The sequence below is a fragment of the Ictalurus furcatus genome, chromosome 7 (assembly GCF_023375685.1).
Source record: "Ictalurus furcatus strain D&B chromosome 7, Billie_1.0, whole genome shotgun sequence".
NCBI classification, from domain to species: Eukaryota; Metazoa; Chordata; class Actinopteri; order Siluriformes; family Ictaluridae; genus Ictalurus; species Ictalurus furcatus.
Genome location: NC_071261.1, coordinates 32,899,307 through 32,924,282, shown reverse-complemented (window position 1 = coordinate 32,924,282; position 24,976 = coordinate 32,899,307). Strand labels below are relative to the sequence as shown.

Genomic DNA, 24,976 nt, shown 5'->3' with positions numbered 1-24,976 from the left:
AGCTGCTTGCAAAATAACAGGGAGTCTCTGCTTTTCCACTGAATGTGGAAGCCTGGCTCTTTCCTCGAGAGTAATGATGCCTTTGACTCGAGTTGAAACTTGTAATTCCCCACCTCCAAGCAGGAAAATACAAAGAAAACGCACCCTCAACTTGAAATTGCCATTCGTCAACAGTGGGAAGTCTTCTCATCTACCAGTTCCTTCCCTGTTCATCGAGTGACGTCAAGTCAGCATGACAGATTCAGAACTCACAAAGTGGCACTTACCTTAGTGGTTATTTGCTTTAGAGCAGGGTTGTCCAGTCTTATCCGGAAGGGGCCAGTGTGGGTTGCACGTTTTCATTCTAACCAAGCAGAAGCCACACTTTAGTCTACTGAAAGCCAAGATCAGCAGAGCAAACAATTGGAATCAGGTGTGGATCCTGCTAGATTGGAAGGAAAACCTGAAGATCGGACAACCCTGCTTAAGACCAATCAGCATATAGACATATTTGCTTGTGAAATATAAAACATTGACTATGTAGATAGCTGATTGCGGAAAATGTAAAGGTCTCATCGCAGTTTGCATGCTAGCTTGTCGCTAACAAAAGACAGACATGGACAGACCCCATTTTCTTACATTTCTGCCCCTGTTCACAGGTCAAACCTGCCCTGATGGATAATGATGTGCTTCCAAACAGCAAAGAACCCCTAAGAATACAAGTGGAAGCAGAAAGAGTTCTAAGAGGCCTGCAGAGAAGCCTATGGGACACTCTGTTGACCAACTCATTTTCAGGTAGAAGATTAACTCCTTTTGTGTCAACCACCGTAAAGTGTCACTTGAACCTTCGAGTGACAGCGTTTGCATTGGCCGGGAATCGAATCGGGTCAACTGCTTGGAAGGCAGCTATGCTCACCACTATACCACCAATGCCACGCTGAGGTACTCTACTCTGGTAAACAAAAGTTTAACCCTCTTACCCCTTAGTTCCCACAGTATTATGTCCCACAACCCTATATTCCCCATAGAAACAGCACGCCAACCCTGAGTTCCCAGGCCAAAATTGGCCCCAAAATCAACATTTTAATTTGAAACATTTTTAGGCCTTGAAACAACTTATAATAATGTATTTGTGTAATATTACTTTGAAAATGAAGCAGTTCAGTCTTTTTACTCCACTTAGAGCACAATTCTTAACTAGAGAAATGACGAAAAATGCTCGCTAAAATCCTTATACTCATTTAGAAGTACCATACGAGCATCAGCGTGGTCAATGCCTTTGAATAAATTCAAGTAAATAATAAATAAATAAAATAAACAAATAAATGCATTTTAGCGCCAAAAGTCAAGTTTCTGGTGATAATCAGACCAGCAGGTAGCGTTTTCACGAATGCACAGAAATGGTCCCGTTATGAACTCCAGACCCCTGCAGTGTCAGTCGCACTGGTTGATGCTGAAGATGAAGACGGCTCAGGGTCTGAATCAGGAGAGTTTGCGTCACTATCAGTTTCGGTTTCGGTTTCAACATGGCCTGAACTTTCACTGCTGTCACTATCTAGAATCCTCGCTCTCGCCTGTGTAACTGTGTATGTTTTCTTTCTTTTTTTTTTTTTACTGTTTTAGATGTACCTGTGTTCACTGTAGGTGTAACTTTAGCTGGAACACGATTAGCTTTTCGCTTTGGCATTTTTAGTTAACTTCTACTATTACACCAATATTCACGCTTGGATCTTTCATCGTAATGCCGGCGTAACAACGTAATCATGTCGTGACGTCATGAGGTCATCAACCTTCCGGGTTAAAAAATGATAATTAAATAAGTAAGGAATCATAGCAGAGTAATGCCGGTACACCGGCCTTACGGGGATAACGTTTACACTGTAAAACCGCTACATCGGCCTTACGGGTATTTGGCATAGACGACCAAGCCGGTATATCGTCCTCACGGGAATAGATCAAAGACGGGCAAGCCGGTTTTTCGGCCATACAGGGTAAGAGGGTTAAGTACGTGCCTTTCTCGTCAGCAGACCATGGGCAACAGCCAAGGAGCAACCTTTGCATGGTTTCTGTAGTGTAGTGGTTATCACGTTTGCCTCACACGCAAAAGGTCCCTGGTTCGAGACCAGGCAGAAACATGCTGGATGTTTTGAACTTTGCTTTACTAATTGCCCAGTTGTCATCACTGCAGGATCAGGTCCTATAGGAACAGCCAGAAAGCGAGACCTTGAACAGAGCAGATATCCTGCCTTTGTAGCAAAGCAGATAACATTTGCTTACAAAATGAAAGGGAGTCTCTGCTTTTCCACAGAAAGTGGAAGCCTGGCTCTTTCGTTGCTCAATAAGACTCTGAACGTGACTGGAAAATTTTCTGTAAAAGTACTGGTCACCAAGTTCACCTATCAGCAAGAGGTCTACGCTCGAAAAAGGCTGGGAGCGGTTTCCCTTCCATTCTGCTTTTGTAGCAAGGCAGATAACAGCTGCTTGCAAAATAACAGGGAGTCTCTGCTTTTCCACTGAATGTGGAAGCCTGGCTCTTTCCTCGAGAGTAATGATGCCTTTGACTCGAGGTTGAAACTTGTAATTCCCCACCTCCAAGCAGGAAAAATACAAAGAAAACGCACCCTCAACTTGAAATTGCCATTCGTCAACAGTGGGAAGTCTTCTCATCTACCAGTTCCTTCCCTGTTCATCGAGTGACGTCAAGTCAGCATGAACGATTCAGAACTCACAAAGTGGCACTTACCTTAGTGGTTATTTGCTTTAGAGCAGGGTTGTCCCAGTCTTATCCGGAAGGGGCCAGTGTGGTTGCACATTTCATTCTAAACCAAGCAGAAGCCACACTTTAGTCTACTGAAAGCCAAGATCAGCAGAGCAAACAATTGGAATCAGGTGTGGATCCTGCTAGATTGGAAGGAAAACCTGAAGATCGGACAACCCTGCTTAAGACCAATCAGCATATAGACATATTTGCTTGTGAAATATAAAACATTGACTATGTAGATAGCTGATTGCGGAAAATGTAAAGGTCTCATCGCAGTTTGCATGCTAGCTTGTCGCTAACAAAAGACAGACATGGACAGACCCCATTTTCTTACATTTCTGCCCCTGTTCACAGGTCAAACCTGCCCTGATGGATAATGATGTGCTTCCAAACAGCAAAGAACCCCTAAGAATACAAGTGGGAAGCAGAAAGAGTTCTAAGAGGCCTGCAGAGAAGCCTAAGGGACACTCTGTTGACCAACTCATTTTCAGGTAGAAGATTAACTCCTTTTGTGTCAACCACCGTAAAGTGTCACTTGAACCTTCGAGTGACAGCGTTTGCATTGGCCGGGAATCGAACCCGGGTCAACTGCTTGGAAGGCAGCTATGCTCACCACTATACCACCAATGCCACACTGAGGTACTCTACTCTGGTAAACAAAAGTTTAACTCTCTTACCCCTTAGTTCCCACAGTATTATGTCCCACAACCCTATATTCCCCATAGAAACAGCACGCCAACCCTGAGTTCCCAGGCCAAAATTGGCCCCAAAATCAACATTTTAATTTGAACAGTTTTAAGCCTTGAAACAACTTATAATAATGTATTTGTGTAATATTACTTTGAAAATGAAGCAGTTCAGTCTTTTTACTCCACTTAGAGCACAATTCTTAACTAGAGAAATGACGAAAAATGCTCGCTAAAATCCTTATACTCATTTAGAAGTACCATACGAGCATCAGCGTGGTCAATGCCTTTGAATAAATTCAAGTAAATAATAAATAAATAAATAAACAAATAAATGCATTTTAGCGCCAAAAGTCAAGTTTCTGGTGATAATCAGACCAGCAGGTAGCGTTTTCACGAATGCACAGAAATGGTCCCGTTATGACTCCAGACCCCTGCAGTGTCAGTCGCACTGGTTGATGCTGAAGATGAAGACGGATCAGGGTCTGAATCAGGAGAGTTTGCGTCACTATCAGTTTCGGTTTCGGTTTCAACATGGCCTGAACTTTCACTGCTGTCACTATCTAGAATCCTCGCTCTCGCCTGTGTAACTGTGTATGTTTTCTTTCTTTTTTTTTTTTTTACTGTTTTAGATGTACCTGTGTTCACTGTAGGTGTAACTTTAGCTGGAACACGATTAGCTTTTCGCTTTGGCATTTTTAGTTAACTTCTACTATTACACCAATATTCACGCTTGGATCTTCATCGTAATGCCGGCGTAACAACGTAATCATGTCGTGACGTCATGAGGTCATCAACCTTCCGGGTTAAAAAAATGATAATTAAATAAGTAAGGAATCATAGCAGAGTAATGCCGGTACACCGGCCTTACGGGGATAACGTTTACACTGTAAAACCGCTACATCGGCCTTACGGGTATTTGGCATAGACGACCAAGCCGGTATATCGTCCTCACGGGAATAGATCAAAGACGGGCAAGCCGGTTTTTCGGCCATACAGGGTAAGAGGGTTAAGTACGTGCCTTTATCGTCAGCAGACCATGAGCAACAGCCAAGGAGCAACCTTTGCATGGTTTCTGTAGTGTAGTGGTTATCACGTTTGCCTCACACGCAAAAGGTCCCTGGTTCGAGACCAGGCAGAAACACGCTGGACGTTTTGAACTTTGCTTTACTAATTGCCCAGTTGTCATCACTGCAGGATCAGGTCCTATAGGAACAGCCAGAAAGCGAGACCTTGAACAGAGCAGATATCCTGCCTTTGTAGCAAAGCAGATAACATTTGCTTACAAAATGAAAGGGAGTCTCTGCTTTTCCACAGAAAGTGGAAGCCTGGCTCTTTCGTTGCTCAATAAGACTCTGAACGTGACTGGAAAATTTTCTGTAAAGTACTGGTCACCAAGTTCACCTATCAGCAAGAGGTCTACGCTCGAAAAAGGCTGGGAGCGGTTTCCCTTCCATTCTGCTTTTGTAGCAAGGCAGATAACAGCTGCTTGCAAAATAACAGGGAGTCTCTGCTTTTCCACTGAATGTGGAAGCCTGGCTCTTTCCTCGAGAGTAATGATGCCTTTGACTCGAGGTTGAAACTTGTAATTCCCCACCTCCAAGCAGGAAAATACAAAGAAAACGCACCCTCAACTTGAAATTGCCATTCGTCAACAGTGGGAAGTCTTCTCATCTACCAGTTCCTTCCCTGTTCATCGAGTGACGTCAAGTCAGCATGACAGATTCAGAACTCACAAAGTGGCACTTACCTTAGTGGTTATTTGCTTTAGAGCAGGGTTGTCCAGTCTTATCCGGAAGGGGCCAGTGTGGTTGCACGTTTTCATTCTAACCAAGCAGAAGCCACACTTTAGTCTACTGAAAGCCAAGATCAGCAGAGCAAACAATTGGAATCAGGTGTGGATCCTGCTAGATTGGAAGGAAAACCTGAAGATCGGACAACCCTGCTTAAGACCAATCAGCATATAGACATATTTGCTTGTGAAATATAAAACATTGACTATGTAGATAGCTGATTGCGGAAAATGTAAAGGTCTCATCGCAGTTTGCATGCTAGCTTGTCGCTAACAAAAGACAGACATGGACAGACCCCATTTTCTTACATTTCTGCCCCTGTTCACAGGTCAAACGTGCCCTGATGGATAATGATGTGCTTCCAAACAGCAAAGAACCCCTAAGAATACAAGTGGGAAGCAGAAAGAGTTCTAAGAGGCCTGCAGAGAAGCCTATGGGACACTCTGTTGACCAACTCATTTTCAGGTAGAAGATTAACTCCTTTTGTGTCAAACCACCGTAAAGTGTCACTTGAACCTTCGAGTGACAGCGTTTGCATTGGCCGGGAATCGAACCCGGGTCAACTGCTTGGAAGGCAGCTATGCTCACCACTATACCACCAATGCCACGCTGAGGTACTCTACTCTGGTAAACAAAAGTTTAACCCTCTTACCCCTTAGTTCCCACAGTATTATGTCCCACAACCCTATATTCCCCATAGAAACAGCACGCCAACCCTGAGTTCCCAGGCCAAAATTGGCCCCAAAATCAACATTTTAATTTGAACATTTTTAGGCCTTGAAACAACTTATAATAATGTATTTGTGTAATATTACTTTGAAAATGAAGCAGTTCAGTCTTTTTACTCCACTTAGAGCACAATTCTTAACTAGAGAAATGACGAAAAATGCTCGCTAAAATCCTTATACTCATTTAGAAGTACCATACGAGCATCAGCGTGGTCAATGCCTTTGAATAAATTCAAGTAAATAATAAATAAATAAATAAACAAATAAATGCATTTTAGCGCCAAAAGTCAAGTTTCTGGTGATAATCAGACCAGCAGGTAGCGTTTTCACGAATGCACAGAAATGGTCCCGTTATGACTCCAGACCCCTGCAGTGTCAGTCGCACTGGTTGATGCTGAAGATGAAGACGGCTCAGGGTCTGAATCAGGAGAGTTTGCGTCACTATCAGTTTCGGTTTCGGTTTCAACATGGCCTGAACTTTCACTGCTGTCACTATCTAGAATCCTCGCTCTCGCCTGTGTAACTGTGTATGTTTTCTTTCTTTTTTCTTTTTTTTACTGTTTTAGATGTACCTGTGTTCACTGTAGGTGTAACTTTAGCTGGAACACGATTAGCTTTTCGCTTTGGCATTTTTAGTTAACTTCTACTATTACACCAATATTCACGCTTGGATCTTCATCGTAATGCCGGCGTAACAACGTAATCATGTCGTGACGTCATGAGGTCATCAACCTTCCGGGTTAAAAAAATGATAATTAAATAAGTAAGGAATCATAGCAGAGTAATGCCGGTACACCGGCCTTACGGGGATAACGTTTACACTGTAAAACCGCTACATCGGCCTTACGGGTATTTGGCATAGACGACCAAGCCGGTATATCGTCCTCACGGGAATAGATCAAAGACGGGCAAGCCGGTTTTTCGGCCATACAGGGTAAGAGGGTTAAGTACGTGCCTTTCTCGTCAGCAGACCATGGGCAACAGCCAAGGAGCAACCTTTGCATGGTTTCTGTAGTGTAGCGGTTATCACGTTTGCCTCACACGCAAAAGGTCCCTGGTTCGAGACCAGGCAGAAACACTCTGGATGTTTTGAACTTTGCTTTACTAATTGCCCAGTTGTCATCACTGCAGGATCAGGTCCTATAGGAACAGCCAGAAAGCGAGACCTTGAACAGAGCAGATATCCTGCCTTTGTAGCAAAGCAGATAACATTTGCTTACAAAATGAAAGGGAGTCTCTGCTTTTCCACAGAAAGTGGAAGCCTGGCTCTTTCGTTGCTCAATAAGACTCTGAACGTGACTGGAAAATTTTCTGTAAAGTACTGGTCACCAAGTTCACCTATCAGCAAAAGGTCTACGCTCGAAAAAGGCTGGGAGCGGTTTCCCTTCCATTCTGCTTTTGTAGCAAGGCAGATAACAGCTGCTTGCAAAATAACAGGGAGTCTCTGCTTTTCCACTGAATGTGGAAGCCTGGCTCTTTCCTCGAGAGTAATGATGCCTTTGACTCGAGGTTGAAACTTGTAATTCCCCACCTCCAAGCAGGAAAATACAAAGAAAACGCACCCTCAACTTGAAATTGCCATTCGTCAACAGTGGGAAGTCTTCTCATCTACCAGTTCCTTCCCTGTTCATCGAGTGACGTCAAGTCAGCATGACAGATTCAGAACTCACAAAGTGGCACTTACCTTAGTGGTTATTTGCTTTAGAGCAGGGTTGTCCAGTCTTATCCGGAAGGGGCCAGTGTGGTTGCACGTTTTCATTCTAACCAAGCAGAAGCCACACTTTAGTCTACTGAAAGCCAAGATCAGCAGAGCAAACAATTGGAATCAGGTGTGGATCCTGCTAGATTGGAAGGAAAACCTGAAGATCGGACAACCCTGCTTAAGACCAATCAGCATATAGACATATTTGCTTGTGAAATATAAAACATTGACTATGTAGATAGCTGATTGCGGAAAATGTAAAGGTCTCATCGCAGTTTGCATGCTAGCTTGTCGCTAACAAAAGACAGACATGGACAGACCCCATTTTCTTACATTTCTGCCCCTGTTCACAGGTCAAACCTGCCCTGATGGATAATGATGTGCTTCCAAACAGCAAAGAACCCCTAAGAATACAAGTGGGAAGCAGAAAGAGTTCTAAGAGGCCTGCAGAGAAGCCTATGGGACACTCTGTTGACCAACTCATTTTCAGGTAGAAGATTAACTCCTTTTGTGTCAACCACCGTAAAGTGTCACTTGAACCTTCGAGTGACAGCGTTTGCATTGGCCGGGAATCGAATCGGGTCAACTGCTTGGAAGGCAGTTATGCTCACCACTATACCACCAATGCCACGCTGAGGTACTCTACTCTGGTAAACAAAAGTTTAACCCTCTTACCCCTTAGTTCCCACAGTATTATGTCCCACAACCCTATATTCCCCATAGAAACAGCACGCCAACCCTGAGTTCCCAGGCCAAAATTGGCCCCAAAATCAACATTTTAATTTGAACATTTTTAGGCCTTGAAACAACTTATAATAATGTATTTGTGTAATATTACTTTGAAAATGAAGCAGTTCAGTCTTTTTACTCCACTTAGAGCACAATTCTTAACTAGAGAAATGACGAAAAATGCTCGCTAAAATCCTTATACTCATTTAGAAGTACCATACGAGCATCAGCGTGGTCAATGCCTTTGAATAAATTCAAGTAAATAATAAATAAATAAATAAACAAATAAATGCATTTTAGCGCCAAAAGTCAAGTTTCTGGTGATAATCAGACCAGCAGGTAGCGTTTTCACGAATGCACAGAAATGGTCCCGTTATGACTCCAGACCCCTGCAGTGTCAGTCGCACTGGTTGATGCTGAAGATGAAGACGGATCAGGGTCTGAATCAGGAGAGTTTGCGTCACTATCAGTTTCGGTTTCGGTTTCAACATGGCCTGAACTTTCACTGCTGTCACTATCTAGAATCCTCGCTCTCGCCTGTGTAACTGTGTATGTTTTCTTTCTTTTTTTTTTTTTTACTGTTTTAGATGTACCTGTGTTCACTGTAGGTGTAACTTTAGCTGGAACACGATTAGCTTTTCGCTTTGGCATTTTTAGTTAACTTCTACTATTACACCAATATTCACGCTTGGATCTTCATCGTAATGCCGGCGTAACAACGTAATCATGTCGTGACGTCATGAGGTCATCAACCTTCCGGGTTAAAAAAATGATAATTAAATAAGTAAGGAATCATAGCAGAGTAATGCCGGTACACCGGCCTTACGGGGATAACGTTTACACTGTAAAACCGCTACATCGGCCTTACGGGTATTTGGCATAGACGACCAAGCCGGTATATCGTCCTCACGGGAATAGATCAAAGACGGGCAAGCCGGTTTTTCGGCCATACAGGGTAAGAGGGTTAAGTACGTGCCTTTCTTCTCTTGAAGAAATTAAAATTTCTTCAAGAGAGAGTGGGGAGTCCAGTTGCATAGCAGTATTCGAATCAATAACAGGGTTACAAAGGTTTCAAAGAAATGCATTCACCTTAGTATTGTCTGTTGGAAATTCGGACTTATAAAGCGAAGAGTAAAACGATTTAAAAGTAGCATTAATTTCCATGGGATCTGTAGTGACAATATTAGAAGTGTTTTTTATACTAGGTATGAGACGGGAAGTAGCCTGTCGCCGTAGCTGATGGGCCAGTAAACAACTCGGCTTGTCGCCATGTTCATAATATGAACCACGAGTATGTAACAACAAGCGTTCCGCCTCTTTAGTCGAAATAAGATTAAATTCTGCCTGTAAGTCGAGACTATTTTAAGAAGTTCTGGAGAGGGGTTCAATGCACATCTTTGATCGAGGTTACTGATCGCAGATGTAAGTTCATTAAGCCTAGCAGTGCGTTTTTTATTACAGCGAGCAGAATAAGAAATAATCTGCCCTCTGATATAGGATTTAAGTGTCTCCCATAACAATGAATAAGAGGTGGAGTCATTCTGATTGAAGAAAAGAAAGTCATCAATAGAAGTAGAAATGAACTCAGAATTCACTGTCTGCTAAAAGAAGAGAGTTAAATCTCTAAGGCGGTCGGCTACGTTTATAAATAGAAAGATGAATATCTAATTGTAGAGGCGCATGGTCAGAAATTACAATACCCAGATAGTCAGAAGAAACTACACAAGAATCAAGAGTGCTGTGTATAAAAAAAAAAAATCAATCCTCAAATAGGAATGATGCACCTGGGAAAAGAAAGAAAACTTTTTAAGAGAAGAGTTACAGGATCTCCAGGGATCAACGAGACAATTCTGACACATAAAATCGGAAAATGTTTTAGACATTGCAGATTGATTCAGAGTACGGGGATTAGACCGATCTAAGTTTGGGTCAATTACACAGTTTAAATCTCCACCGAAAATCAACAGGTGAGTATTTATGAAAGGGAGATTGCTCAACAATCTATTAGCAAATTCCACATCATCAAAGTTTGGAGCGTATACATTTACCAACAACACCCGTCTTTGCATCAGAGTACCAGCAACTATAATATATCTACCGTTCGCATCAGCGATAACGTTAGTGGACGAAAACTGTAACCTTTTGTCAATTAAAATAGCGACCCCTCTTGCTTTTGAATTAAAGTTCGAGTGGAAGACTTGACTCACCCAAGGGCAGTGTAACCTTTGATGATCTTTAATACGTAGGTGCGTCTCCTGTAAAAATACTATATTGGATTTTAAACGTTTCAAATGTGTAAAAACCTTAGATCTCTTGACAGGATTACCCATACCTCTGACGTTCCAACTAATAAATCTTAAAGGTGTGCCCATTCCATATTACTACTAACCATTTAAATAAAGTAAACCATAGAAATACAAATAGCCAATTAGAGCCGAAGTGGGACCTCCCCCCCCAACCACACACCCAAAGTCTCCATAAAACAAGGGAGATAGCAGTGTTTCCCACCAAGAGTTGTCCACAATGTGAAAACAACTCAAAGAGTAAGCTGAACCTGAACTAACAAACAAAATTACCTAAACAAAAAAAAATTCCAGTAAGATTAAAGTCCCCTACTGACTTCAAATCTGATAAATAGTCTGCGCACATTAACAATTATAATGTCCTTACCTTATAAAGACTTGTAACAAATAATATAACAGTGTAGCACGTAAAGATGAGGAAATAGCACTAATAAAAATTAAATAAACAGAAACTTTAACCCGGTCAGAGCATCAAAACAGAGAAGCACATTAATACAGAAGGAGATTTAAGAGGAGTAAGTCCACAAAATCTAGACGAAGTAATACATCGACAATATCTTCAATAAGAATCCGAATTCTGTACAGCTGGAAGGCCGAGTGCAAAAAAATTAATAAAAGAAAAGTAAAGAAATACTCCACTATATAGGTGATGCAGTTCACCCCGATATCAAGAGTTTAACATAGTCTCCTGCTTCCTCTGCTGAAGTAAAGTCCTTCTGAACACCGTTATATGTAATGCGAAGCCGAGCTGGGTGAAGTATTCCATAGCGAGCGCCCTCAATACCACGAAGTTGACGCCGAACCTATAGTGGAATCTGCACACAATAACTCGTGGTTGTTCACCAGGCTTGGGCTTCGGCTGAAGGGTCCGGTGGGACCGGTCCAAAACCGGCTCCTTCTCCAGACCAAACGCCTCCTTTAACAAGGCCGCTACAGCAGCAGTTGTACAGGTGTCAGGGCCCTCTGGAACTCCCACTATCCTAACGTTATTACGCCGTGACCTCGACTCCAAATCCTCACATTTATTCTCTAATTGAGTCACGGTCGCAGTGAGAGACTCGATAGTAGTCTTCATATGAACTATGTCATCGGTGCAACCGGAGAGCGCGTGCTCCATTTCCCCAACGGTACCTTTCAGTGTTGATATGGTAGCCTCGGTAGAAACTTTATCACCAGCCTGCTGTGTTTTCACGGCCTGCAGGTCAAGCTGGATAGTAGACAGTGCATCCCTGAGAATCTCCTGGAACTCCTTTTTATAAAAATATCGGCAATCTCCTTCCTCAGTGAAGCCAGCAACTCAAGCTTGAGTGCGGTGAAGTCAGGGTCACCGCTCGGCGACGCGGAGTCAGAGGGAGAAGGGGACTCGCTCGCGGCGCGCACCCTAGCCCTCAGTTGTGTCTGAATACTACCACGGGTTTTCGTGTTCTTTCCAGACATTTTAACGAGCCACAAAGTTAAAAGTGCAAACGAGGAAAAGAAGTAGAATAAGTCAAAATATATTATATGAACCAAAAAAGCGCTAATTACAATTTTAATCGAAATCAGCAGGAGCCTCCAAATTCGCGTCCTACTCCATCGAACTCCGAATTCGAACCCCTTCATAATTAGTAATTATTAACCAGAATTTTAATAATACATATTGCTAAAAATCTATCCAGGTCCAAAAGAGGTCATCATTAAGAGCTGTTTTATTTCAATAATTCTTCAAATTTCCCTCTTCAGTCAAATGACACAGAAGGTAAAAACATAGTAACATTACAGTGTGGATGAAATTTAAACAAATTGCAGTGATATTTTTTTTTTTCTCTACAAAATTCTACTGCTTTATCTTAATATAACACATATTTGGAAACATAAATCTGTTCTAAAAAAAAAAAAAAATGTTATTGTATTTCTGCATGTATACTTGTAGTCATGTATGTATCTGTGTGGTCTTGTCTGTGTCTCTTCTGCTTCTCTTTAGCATCTCCACTTGTCTCTCGAGTGCCTCACGCTCATCCTCTGTGTCCTCAAGGTCCCGGAGCAGTGTCGGTTTTCCCATCAGGCCACAGTCCTGCCGCTTACACAGGTTGTCACAGCGCAGGCTGTCCCGTGCCTGCATTGTCTGCGTCAGAGCTTCCTGCTCATGCAGCACCAAGGCATCCAGCTCGTCAAAACACACTCGTTTCGCCTGGTTCTCCACCTGAATGAACCTCAACTTCTCTTTGACATGCATCAGAATCTGAGAGGGCACAGACGGACGGACACACACACACACACACACACACACACACACACACACAACATTACAGTCAAATTAGGATAAGTAGCTAATTCACATAAGATCCTGCTATATGTACTGAAAATCAGCTTCTAGCTATATGTAACAGATGCGATCTTGCCATAGAGCATCTGATACACTATATGGCCAAAAGTTTACAGACCCCTGAACATCACACCCATATTTGGTTCTTCCCCAAACTATTGCCACAAAGTGAGATTTACACAATTGTATAGAATGTCTTTGTATGCTGTAACTTTACAATTTCCCTTCACTAGAACTAACAGGCCCAAACCTGTTCCAGCATGATAGTCCCCCTGTACACAAAGCGAGCTCCAGGAAGACATGGTGTCTTAAGGTTGGAAGAAGGTGGAAGAACTTGAGTGTCCTGCATAGAACCCTGACCTCAACCCACCTGAACACCTTTGGGATGAACTGGAACCTCCTCAACCAACATCAGCGCCTGACCTCAACCTCACTAATGCTCTTGTAGCTGAATGAACACAAATCCCCACAGCCACGCCCCAAAATCTAGTGGAAAGCCTTCCCAGAAGAGTGGAGGCTATTTTAGCAGCAAAGGGGACCTAACGCTATGTTAATACCCATAGTTTTGGAACGGGCACATATTAGTGTGATGGTCAGGTGTCCACATACTTTTGGCCATATAGTGTATTTTGCTGTACATTTTCCAACCAGAAGCTTCAGAATCTTGAAGTTTGCAATTGGATTGGCATCACACAGAGTATGCACATCCATGCACTGGTTTTCAGCAGGAAAACAAATTTTTGAACACTGTGACAAAACAAGCTTTGAGAAGCAATTAAAGAATTTTGAAAGTGATGTGTTAACTAGATAATCTTGCATGTTTGCTGAAGGGTTCCTCCAATATTATTTTGACTAATAACCTTCTAAACAATGAATAAAATGAATAAATGATAAACAAATCCAAGACAGATCATACCTGTCCAGTGTGGGGAAATGTCTTCTTGAGCTTAAGCAGATCCTCTTTGCACTCCTGGATCTTTTCATTGTAAGTCTGGTTCTCAATATATAGCTGCTTTAAGTTAATGAGGTTCATCTCTCCATCTGGAACATCTTCCCTCACATGGAACTTGGGCATCTTTAGATTCAGCTTGAAGTTTTCATGACTGACAGAGACAAATTCATCCTGGCATTTCTGTGCAGCTGTCATCAGATTCTCAGCCACAGCTTGGGCCTCAGTCTTGCCCCTCGCCTGTTCCAGCTCTGTAATGATCACCTCGCGCTTGGCTGATGCTAGCATGCTCCACTCGCACTCGATTTCCTCCAGCTTCTCATTGTTCTGCCGAAGCAGATCATCAACAAGTTGACGTTGGGGATGCTTTTGCTTCTTGTCCTGCCTTTGCCTCTTAATAGCCTCTATGATGTCTGGGTACTTCTGGCAGCACTCTTGGTTTGGGAAATTCTTCTCTTGCACTGACTGCAGTTCACCGCCCGATTTAAGCCAGAAGTATTCGGCTAGTTTTTTTTGGAGCTGGTAATTGAGCTGACTCAGCTTTTCATGTTCTGTTTGGAGTTCTTGAAGAAGCTCCTGCTCGTCCTCAGAGTCCACTTTAAGGTTGTGTTGAAGATCAGCTAAATTGAGGAAGAAAAAAAAAAGACTTTTGGTGATTGATTCTCACTTTTGTACTGTGCTGGAGATTTGTGTTTGTGTGTTACCCAATGTCCGGTGTGGATCAAAGTTATGGACTGGTTAAGAAGTGGTTCATTATTGTCAGCTCAAGTAGCATTCACTGAACAGCCTTTAGTTGCACTGTGACATGATGCAATTTCCTCTTTAATCAAGCACAGCATGAGGTGTGAAACTTGATAAAATACTCAGTATATCTAGTTGATTAAATACTTAATATATCTAGATTTGAAAAATTTAATCTCTATACAGGACCTAAAGAACTTAGTCCATACAGTGGTTTGCTTATTGGTCTCCACAAGAAGACTAGCTTTTAAACAATTCACAAAGAAAAGAAAACTCAGCATTTTACCTCAGTGTTATAATCCCTACATTGGCTGCCGGTTAGGTACGGAATTGATTTCAAAGTCTATAAAGCACGTAATTGCTTAGGACCAAAATATATTTCAGATCTACTCGAAGAATACAAATTTACCAGGCCTCACGGATCACTAGGAACCGGTTAGCAGTATTGAAAAAGCCTCGCTCAATTATAGACTCTTCCATTTCACATCATATAACCTTTTTTATTGCTTATCATAAAAGACCAACGCACAAACCAGTCACAACTTAACGGCCAGCTCCAACGCTGTGCCAGTTTTCTTGTTTCTAAATGAAAAGCACATGTTCTCTAAGCACACTGCTTATAACAAGAGAATTTAATCAAAATGTAAATCTTTACATGGTATATTGGGTATAGAAACATCTGATAACTAGCATTAAGCACTGTTCAATATGATTATTTAATAAAGAACCTTAAAACACTTAAGAAAATGAATGAATTCATTACTGTGTTTGAACACATTCAGGTTCAATTAACACAATTTTGCTCATTTATTTTCAAAACATAATATTTACAAAAATTACAATTTTGTAAATTACAAATTTGTATTTGGTGACGACCAGAAAACCCAACAAAAGGAAATGAAAGCTCAGAGAGCTGGTGTGATTTGCAAACAACAAGAAAAACTTTCTCAGAGGTCGAAGTGGACGTTATTTTGAGTCGTGTCTACGCCCATAAAAATATGCATTATTTAACAGTGTGAAAGCACCTGAAAGGCCTAAATCTGAAACTGAATTACAGAAAAGGTGAATTCAGTATGTTTTCTTTTGAACTCAATTAAGTCATATTGTACTCACCTTTTCAATTCAACTCAATTTTATTTGTACAGCACTTTTAACAATGGACATTGTCTCAAAGCAGCTTTACAGAAACATATAAACACAGGATAGAGATTTTAAGCGTGTGAATTTATCCCTATTGAGCGAGCCGGTGGTGACGGTGGTGAGGAAAAACTCCCTGAGATGATATGAGGAAGAAACCTTGAGAGGAACCAGACTCAGAAGGGAACCCGTCCTCATCTGGGTAACATCAGATAGTGTGAAAGTAAAGGAAAGTTCATTATAATCATAATGAATATAACCTTTTCTGTGAAATAATCACCCAATTTTTGTTATCCTCCCCAGAGCCTGACGAACGTTTGTATCTCCCAGGATACATAATCCATTTAAGGGTTACTCAGCTGATTTGGTACACTCATAGACGAATGAATGTTACTCTTTCAGATAGGCCTCATGGACACCATGTGAAAAATTCCCAGAACAATAATACTGCTCACACTATACAACATTTATTGCTTACAATCTGTTAATGTAACACTGAAGCAAGCACAACAGACTGCAGATGTCTTTCACCTGGAAGGATTCCTAAATACCCCTGTTTCATATGAAAATAAAATAACACAATATCTTTGTCAAGGTTTTATCGGATGATTTTGTTAAAAATAACGTGAGAACAGCTTTGGGTTTAATTTGTGCAAAGATAACGACGAAAGCATTTTGCAGATTTTGCATTTAACATCAGCGTCATAGTTTTTTTCCCCACATATTTCTAACTCATATGTACCCGAATCCTGCACCTTCATTGGTTCTGATTGTTACTAACATATTTTTTGTTCCATAAGACTGAAGAGAGAATGTCATTTATTAAGGTACACAGCCATAGGTAAGTGTAAAATAACGCGGACACTAGGCTAGATTAACTTATATAAAAAGCGATAAAACTGTCACGCACCTGTGCACTGTCTGTGATCTTCGTCCACTTGGCTTTCCGGCTCTTCTTCTTCATTCATGTTTTGAAAAATCTCTACATCTGCAGTATTACCCTCCTCAATATCATCACTAACTTGTAGATCACCTATCGCTGAAGCTTCAAGCTCTTCGTCAGGGATTTCCGGTGCATTCTGCATGTTAACGTCATCCTCTTCATTTGCTGTTTGCTCTGTCTCTTCTACTTCTACTTCTTCTCCTACTACTGCACAGCTTTCATCTCCAGGTTTAGTCGGTTCGTCACCGTCAAGGACGTCTGCTGCCTCTTCCACGTTCGGATCTTCAGACTTCAGATCAGGACCCGTTTCTTCAAGTGACTGCTCCTCCATTTTCACAGGATAATCTGCGAGTTGAATTAAGTAAGCCATTATGACCTTTATCGGAATCAGAAGGACTCGTCTTTACTCTCTAATATATTTATAGTGAGAAGACATTTATGGAAAGAGTCTCCAGAATCAGTGGTTTGTAACAGTCAGAGGTAAAAACATGGAAAGTCTTCAGGACAGAGAAGAAAAAAAGGGAGGCTCGTGAGGAAACTACTGGTGAGGATGATCCGTGTAAAATTGTTATTATTTTGTCTTCTGGGAAACAGGTAAATATCTTATGTAGCTTCTGAAAGGCAGTACTAAGTGAAAAAAAAAGATCTTTAAACAAAATAATAATTCACACCGATCATCCTGTTCAAAAATTTACACCGTCCTGGCTCTTAATGTATCGTGTTGCCTTCTTGAGCATCAGTGAATGTTTGCACCTTGTGTAATAGTCGTGTATGAGTCCCTCAGTTGTCCTCAGTGTGAAAAGATGGATCTCAACATCATATAGCCGCTGTTGGAAAAGGGGTCAAATATGTAGGATATGCTGGAAAAGCAAAGAATGTGCAGGACCTGGAGGATTTTTCTGAAGAACAGCGGGCAGTTTAACTGCTCAGGACAAACAAGGGACTCATGATCAACTCTCACAAAACGTAAACACAGTCGTGGATCATCCAGGTAACGACACACGGTATTACGAATCAAGCGTGTGTAAACTTTTAAACTGGTTCATTTGTGGAAATTCAGGTATTATTGTGTATTTTGGACTATATGTAAACATCTGTTATGTGAAATAGCGTACTCACGGCAGAACTAAATAAACAACAACATGCAATTTTATTTAAATTTGACTTTTAATCCCTCATTTAAAAAAAGAAAACACCAAACGTGTTGCAGATTGTGCAAGGCGTACGTAAACTTGTAACCTCAACTGTAGCTGCTCTAACGTAACTGAAAACAGGACCTAACTTGTTTCATGGAGTATTAATGGTATATGGCATTCTTTAATAAATAAATATGGCAAGCATTTCCAAACTGCTGTTGTATAAGATGAATAACACAAAGTACGAGTAGGTAAAAGTAACCCCACTTGTCCACACCATTAAGTTTCTATAACAGCACCACCCAGTGGTTCATTCCTTACATAACAGTAGGTTCTTGTTAAATAGTTTTTATTATTGACAACCTGGTCTGCATTTATGTGTATGTTTTTTTTTCTTTTTCTTTTATTAAGCTCAGTGTATAAATAAAGTAAATTATTACTGTTGTCATTTCATTTGATGTAACGCACCTCTTATTTAAATAATACTAGGCAGGTAGACAGATAGATAAATAAATAGATAGATAGCATGCAGTCTAGACACACACAAAAAAAATAAATAAATAAACAAGAAAATGTGTTTGCTACTAATAGTAAATTATTCGCTTACCTGAGGTTAAATTAATACAAGTTGCGTTTACGCGTATTACAAACCCATTCGTGTGTATGTGTGTGTGTCGGCGTGTGTTTTTAACCGGTCGCCATGGATACAGCCAATCAGAGCGTTCGCTCGTTACGTATATGAATATTCATGAGACACTAGCGAGGCGAGTGTCAGACCTAGCCGCAGTGCGCATGCGCCTACAACAAACGTCCGCGCGGCTTCCGAAAGCGCGCACACAGAGAGGCGAGAGAGAGAGAGAGGGAGAGAGCAACAAGCCAGCGCCAAGATGGCGGATCTGGGCAAGAAGTACTGCGTGAACTGCCTGACGGACGTTACGAACCTGCGTCTGCGCTGCACCGACTGCCCAGACATCGAGCTGTGTCCCGAGTGTTTCTCCGCCGGGGCGGAAATCGGTAATCACCGGAGATGGCACGGTTATCAGCAAGTGGACGGCGGCCGTTTCACTCTCTGGGGTCCCGAGGCTGAGGGAGGTTGGACCAGCAGGGAAGAGCAATCGCTGCTCGATGCCATCGAACAGTATGGGTTCGGCAACTGGGTAAATCAATCAGAACTTTTAATCTATCTCACTTCACATGTTGTTATTGTTATTGTTATTGTTGTTGTTGTTGTTGTTGTCTGTCTGTCTGTCTGTCCAACAAAACTATTAACAGATATGAAAAATGTCTTCAGGTACATTTTTAATACTCTTCAAATATATCTAAATTATTTGAAAGATTATTTAATATCCAGCCACCATGTGTGAAAGTGAGTAACAGTGACGTTGGCCCAAGATATTTATCAATTTATTGTGATATCGCTCCTTTCTACCACCCATCTGTCTGTCTGTCTATTTACGAGGAAACTCTGTGCTTATTTTTGACATCTTTGTGCATTTTAACTGTACCTTTTAATGTCTATTTCTCAATCTTATGCAAGCAAGTACTGAAACTCGTAGGGCGGCGTCCAGTCATGTTGAGTAATCCGGCGTGTCGGAGCTTCACGTATTCCTGGGTATTAGTTTTGAGAAAAAGGATGAAGCATGTCGCATATTTTAAACTGAGGTTTGAAAGCTGGAAAGGTCTTTTCGAAAAGACTGCGCAGAACAACTTTGTGCGATTGCGATATTGCCAAATTCAAGTAGTTTTCGGCGAAAAGGCAAAAACCTTTGAAAAAAGACGCGGCAAAATCGAGCGTTTTTGGCTGCAACAATCGCAAAAAAATCTCTGCGAAATCCTGTACGGACTGACTTAAAAATGAGAAATTAGTGTGAAAAATGAGCGAAGTATAATGCTATTAATGGTATAACAGCATATAAAACATTAGGTATTAACAGTTATATACATTCACATCACTACCATAACATTAATAACGTGTATGTATGTGTTTTAGGAGGACATGGCAGCCCATGTGGGTGCCTCTCGCACACCTCAGGAGGTGATGGAGCACTACGTGACTATGTACATCCATGGTAACCTGGGGAAGGCGTGTATCCCCGAGCTGATCCCGAACCGTGTGACGGACCACACATGCCCGGGCGGGGCACCTCTCTCCCCGAGCCTCACTGCACCCCCACCGCCGCTGGAGCTCACGCCGGCTGAACAGCAGCAGCTCGGCTACATGCCGCTTCGCGACGACTATGAGATGGAATACGAACAGGAGGCGGAGTTGCTTGTCAGCGGCTTGTCTGTAAACTACGACGACGAGGACGTGGAACTTGAGATGAAGCGCGCGCACGTCGATATGTACGTACGAAAGCTGCGCGAGCGACAGCGCCGGAAAGATGTCGCCCGTGACTACAACCTCGTAAATGCCTTTCTTGGTCGCGAAAAGAAAGACAAAGGGAGCGGAGGCGCTGGTACCGCTTTGGCCCCGCCCATTGTGGGTTCGACATCATCGGGTTCCGGGAAGCGCAAAATCACGAAGGAGGAGCGTGAGCAGCGGACAAAATTGCGTGCGCTCTGTCAGTTTATGGCGTTCCGAGAATTCGAGGACTTCTTTGACAACATGCACAAGGAGCGAGTGCTACGTGCCAAAGTCCGTGAACTCCAGCGTTACCGACGCAACGGCATCACGCGTCTCGACGAGTCAGCCGAATACGAGGCAGCGCGGCACAAGCGCGAGAAACGGAAAGAAAACAAGAGCTCCAAGAGGGGCAGCGGAAGTGGTGGTGGAGCTGGGATTGGAATCGGAGGCGGAGCTAACTCAGGAAGTGGAGCCAATGCCGGGGGCGGAGCCGGCACCATCAAAGAGGAAGGAAAAGATGGTGAATTCTCAGCCATCGAGCACTTACCGGGCTTCGAGCTACTTTCTGATCGCGAGAAAGTGCTGTGCAACTCGCTGAACTTGAGTCCGACTCGGTATTTGACGGTGAAAACGATCATAATTAAAGATCATTTGCAGAAACGGCAAGGCGTCCCCGCCAAGAGCCGCTTACCAGGCTACCTGGACAAAATGCTGAAAAGACGCATCCTGAACTTCCTCACAGAGAGTGGCTGGATATCGCGAGATGCCGCGTAACGTTCCGCGCTTCTTTTCTAGTGTTTTCTAAGAACACGGGACTGCGAATCTCAATCCCGGTTCTGTTCATAGGAATGTAAATGTGGCAAAAGGAAAAACCTTGACTACAATTTTGATAAGGTTTCAAAGGAATAAATCTGTATATACATATGTATATTTTTGCTAATAAGATTTTTTTTGGGTGGTGGTGGTGGTGGTGGTGGTGGGTGTGTGTGTGTGTGTGTGTGTGTGTGTGTGTTATTGTGTGTTCTATTAATACTGCATCTAAAAACGTTCTCTGAAAATATGAGCTTTTCTGAGAATAGCCATAACCTCAACGAGACGTTCTCATAAAACTGTGTTCCTCTTGATGACGTGTTTGACGACGCGACGAGAGCGTTCTTACCTTTGGCTTTTAGTTTGGCATTAAAGACTTTTTAGAGCCCTTTGGACTCTAGAATCCTTCTTCAATCCTTAGTCTGGCTCTAGAATGATCAGTTCTGGAAACTCGTGTTGTTGTCAACTCTTTCACGTGGTTGCAGAATCATTCGTATGGCTCCAGAATTGTTTGGGCTTCTTGAGTTCTCTCAGAGTGAGGATGGTTCTAGAATCTTTGTTGTAGTGTGAGAACGCCGAGAGTGATAACAGTCTCCTTGCCATGGCTTTACAATCTTCAGTCGTTCCAGAATCTTCAGAGTTACAAAAGTAGCAAGAAGAAGAAGAAGCCCAGTTCCAGTGTATTTCCATAATCTGCATTGCGGTTCTAGAATCCTCAGAGTGATGATGGCGCTAGAATCTCCACTTTGGTTTTTGAGAAATCCGAGAGTTTTCTGATGGTTTTCAATCATCAGAAGGATAGTCTCCTGGCCATGGTTCTAGAATATTTTCTGTGGTTCTTGAATCCTCAGCAGTCTCCCCATCATGGTTCTACGATCTTTGCCGTGATTCGAGAATGCTCAGCAATATGATCGTCTCCCTGTCACGGCTTTAGAGTGTTCTCTGCGGTTCCAGAATCATCTGAGTGATGGTGCTATTTCCAGCATAATTTCAGAATCTTCACAGAATACTTAGTGATGATGGTTCTAGTATCTTTGTTGTTGTTCTAGAACTTATAATGTAGAAAGGCTAGTTCTTTAATGCATAGTTCTAGAATTTTCAGTGTGGAGTCTAGAGCCAACAGTTTCATTTAGATTCCTTAGAATAATTTTTGTTTGGATGCACTGGATGGGCAACGATTTTGGACCTTGGTCCTGTTCAAAAGACTAAATGTAGACTGTTGTCTTCTGAGGCTCCTTATTTGTGACAGGCAACAAAGCGGCACTGAATGTCTCGTTCTCTAGGAGGACAGGTCCATAGTCCTGTTCACCGGACGAGAGTCAAACTGTCAAGTGTAACTTATTTTTCTCTATAACGAAATATTGCAAACCGTGATAAATGATTGGCCAATGCCTAGACTCTAACAAGGCCGGTGCTATGGTTTACATTCTCCCTTAGTTCACTTCTTTAACATTGATTCTTGAATCCTCAGAGTGATGAAAGTCTCTCCAGTGTGGTAATAGTTTCTCTGAGTATTCTAGAACCACAGCAGATGAGTGATCTCAGGGTGATAGTCTTTCCCAAATGCAGTTCTAGAAACTTCACTGTGGTTCTAGAATCCGCAGAGTGATTACAGTCGCCCTGGTGTCATTCTAGAGGTTTGTTTTTTTTCCTTCACTGTTACCAAGATTTTCACTGTGGATTTTTTCTTTTCTTTACAACCCTTAGCCCGGTTCTACAATCCACTACTAGGATGGTTCTTTTGTGGGTTCTGGAAATAACAGAACGAATGTAGTTGGAGCAAGAGTGTTTATTTAAAGTGGTGAATGCTTTTTAATTGGGTAGAGACACTAATGATCATTTTTAGCTCAGCTACAGTGAAGTGATTGGCCAACACGTCATTTATTGTGATAAATGCTTTGCAATATTATTGGCGTATTCTGTTTACAAAATGACCGACACGTTTAATTCTGCACACTATTCTGTCCAAGATCAGGACTTTCAGAAGACACCTGTCCTAACGTGGCCTAGAAATGGCACTTAATTAGGGATCATTCCTCTCGATCGGAACATGAGGATGTCATGATAACAGTATTCTCGTAAACGTGTCGAATATCACGATACGCATGACGGAAATGATCATCAACACATTTAGATATGAGAACACGTGGAGTGGTTTGTTTTGTTTTATGTTCTACGTAGCTTTGAAGCATTTTGTTACAGCACTGAGATGTTCCTTGTTTCTGCTCATCGGCGAGACACTTCTTTTTCTTTCATGTTTCTGTCACTTTTTAATTCTTACCTCTCTGCTTGAGAGCTTTTGTGTGGCTCTTCAGACCCGAGGCGGGTTCCCTGTCCCATTTAAATGTAAATGACTCTGTGTGAAGAACGAATCGAGGGCTGAATACGAACGAGAGAAGAAGTGCACGAGTGTCTTTCTCTTTCTCTCTGTTTTTCTAAGCTTTCTTTTCAATCGCCCCTTGACCTCTTTTTTTTTTTTATTTATTCCCCAAACATTTTCACGTAGCGATACACAAAGCTAAACACAAAGACTCCAAATAATCTAATATCAGCTTATCCTTATCTCTTTTTCTGTCACATTTCCTCTATTTGCTTCTTATAATTATTAAAGAATAAATAACTATTTTTTTTAAAGGTTCATCCAAAGCAAGCCCAATCAGATTTCTTGACTTGAGCAACACTGAATTTAGGAGTTTTTTTTTTTTTCTTCTCTTTTTTCTTTTGGTCCTGGGTTTTTTATTCTTTATTTTTACCTCTCCTTAAATTAAATATTCATATTTTAGAGCTCAATCAGTGTACCCTATTTTAGAAAATGTAAATATTTTGTTTTGTAAAATAATATGTAGAAAATGGGGCTGAAAAATGAGAAAAACTGATCTGTGAAGTGTAAAGTATTTTATTTCTGAAGCATTTTTATAATTTTTGTATTAAAAATGGAAAGAAAAAACCCGGAATGAATATTTTCTTTTTCTGTAGCACCGTTATTCTGGCATGCCGTTGTTAAGTTGTAAAATCGCCCTTTGGTACAGCGTTATTTTGTTTGTAATAGTGTGGGTTATGTTGGACAGGTAACAGAAGTTGTGAACTATTTTGTATTAAAATGTTCATACTATAAGCAAATGGTCTTTATTTGTGTTCACATTCAGTTAGGTTTCCACGTTAGTGTGAATTATACCTGGAGCTTATGCTTTACGTATGTATGTATATACACCAATCAGCTATAACGTTAAAACCACCTGCCTAATATTGCGAAGGTCCCCTTTTCCTTGTGCCACCAAAACAGCTCTGAGCCATCGAGGCATGGACTCCACAAGACCTCTGAAGGTGTGGTGTGGAATCTGGCACTAAGATGTTAGAAGCAGGTCCTTCAAGTCCTATAAATTGTGAGGTGGAGCCTCCATGGATCGGACTTGTTTGTCCTGGACATCCCACAGAAGCTTGATCGGTTTTAGATCTGGGGAATTTGGAGTCCGAGTCAACACCTTGAACTCTTTGTCATGTTCTTCAAACCGTTCCTCAACAATTTTTGCAGTGTGGCACGGCACATTATCCTGCTGAAGGAGGCCGCTGACATTAGTGAACACCGTTACCATGAAGGTGTGTACTCGGTCTGCAGCAGTGTTTAGGTCGGTGGTACGTGTCAAAGTAACATCCACATGAACGCCAGGACCCTAGGTTTCCCAGCAGAACATCGCCCAGAGCATCACACTGCCTCCACCAGCTCACCTTCTTCCCATAATGTATTCTGGTACTATCTCTTCCCCAGGTAAGCGACACACACGCACCCGGCCTCCACATGATGTAAACGAAAAACATGATTCATCAGACCAGACCGCCTTCCTCTATTGCTCCATGGTCCAGTTCAATACAGTAGCTCTTCTGTGGGATCTGACCAGGCAGGCTCACCTTCAGTCTGCACAAGCATCACTG

General features: G+C 41.9%; 2 protein-coding genes and 5 non-coding genes across 14 annotated transcripts; 4 read left to right on the top strand and 3 right to left on the bottom strand.

The window, feature by feature from the left end:
- The first annotated feature begins 2,041 nt into the window (after positions 1-2,041).
- On the top strand, positions 2,042-2,114 carry trnav-cac (transfer RNA valine (anticodon CAC)). Its single transcript has one exon. It is a non-coding gene; the product is annotated as a tRNA-Val (tRNA).
- Positions 2,115-3,298: 1,184 nt separating this feature from the next.
- On the bottom strand, positions 3,299-3,370 carry trnag-ucc (transfer RNA glycine (anticodon UCC)). Its single transcript has one exon. It is a non-coding gene; the product is annotated as a tRNA-Gly (tRNA).
- Positions 3,371-4,497: 1,127 nt separating this feature from the next.
- trnav-cac (transfer RNA valine (anticodon CAC)) lies at positions 4,498-4,570 on the top strand. Its single transcript has one exon. It is a non-coding gene; the product is annotated as a tRNA-Val (tRNA).
- A 1,182-nt stretch (positions 4,571-5,752) lies between these two features.
- On the bottom strand, positions 5,753-5,824 carry trnag-ucc (transfer RNA glycine (anticodon UCC)). Its single transcript has one exon. It is a non-coding gene; the product is annotated as a tRNA-Gly (tRNA).
- Positions 5,825-6,952: 1,128 nt separating this feature from the next.
- Positions 6,953-7,025, top strand: trnav-cac (transfer RNA valine (anticodon CAC)). The gene has a single exon. It is a non-coding gene; the product is annotated as a tRNA-Val (tRNA).
- Positions 7,026-12,351: 5,326 nt separating this feature from the next.
- Positions 12,352-18,927, bottom strand: ccdc96 (coiled-coil domain containing 96). 6 transcript variants are annotated; one of them, XM_053629895.1, is made up of 5 exons: positions 18,500-18,576; positions 17,510-17,583; positions 16,724-17,101; positions 13,903-14,555; positions 12,352-12,902 (listed from the first exon to the last, which is right to left on the bottom strand). In XM_053629895.1, the coding sequence occupies exons 3-5, from the start codon at positions 17,085-17,087 to the stop codon at positions 12,594-12,596; spliced, it is 1,326 nt and encodes a 441-aa protein (XP_053485870.1). In that variant the 5' UTR covers positions 17,088-17,101; positions 17,510-17,583; positions 18,500-18,576; the 3' UTR covers positions 12,352-12,593. The 6 variants fall into 6 exon arrangements, with proteins under 6 accessions (XP_053485870.1, XP_053485871.1, XP_053485872.1 ...); XM_053629896.1 differs by having other exon boundaries at positions 17,510-17,678; positions 18,500-18,571; XM_053629897.1 differs by lacking the exons at positions 17,510-17,583; positions 18,500-18,576 and adding an exon at positions 18,834-18,927.
- Positions 18,767-24,760, top strand: tada2b (transcriptional adaptor 2B). Of its 3 annotated transcripts, none has more exons than XM_053629889.1 (2): positions 18,767-19,049; positions 19,883-24,760. In XM_053629889.1, exons 1-2 carry the CDS (start codon positions 18,780-18,782, stop codon positions 21,008-21,010), a joined length of 1,398 nt encoding a protein of 465 aa, XP_053485864.1. In that variant the 5' UTR covers positions 18,767-18,779; the 3' UTR covers positions 21,011-24,760. The 3 variants fall into 3 exon arrangements, with proteins under 3 accessions (XP_053485864.1, XP_053485867.1, XP_053485866.1); XM_053629892.1 differs by lacking the exon at positions 18,767-19,049 and adding an exon at positions 19,261-19,504; XM_053629891.1 differs by lacking the exon at positions 18,767-19,049 and adding an exon at positions 19,458-19,554.
- Positions 24,761-24,976: the final 216 nt, after the last annotated feature.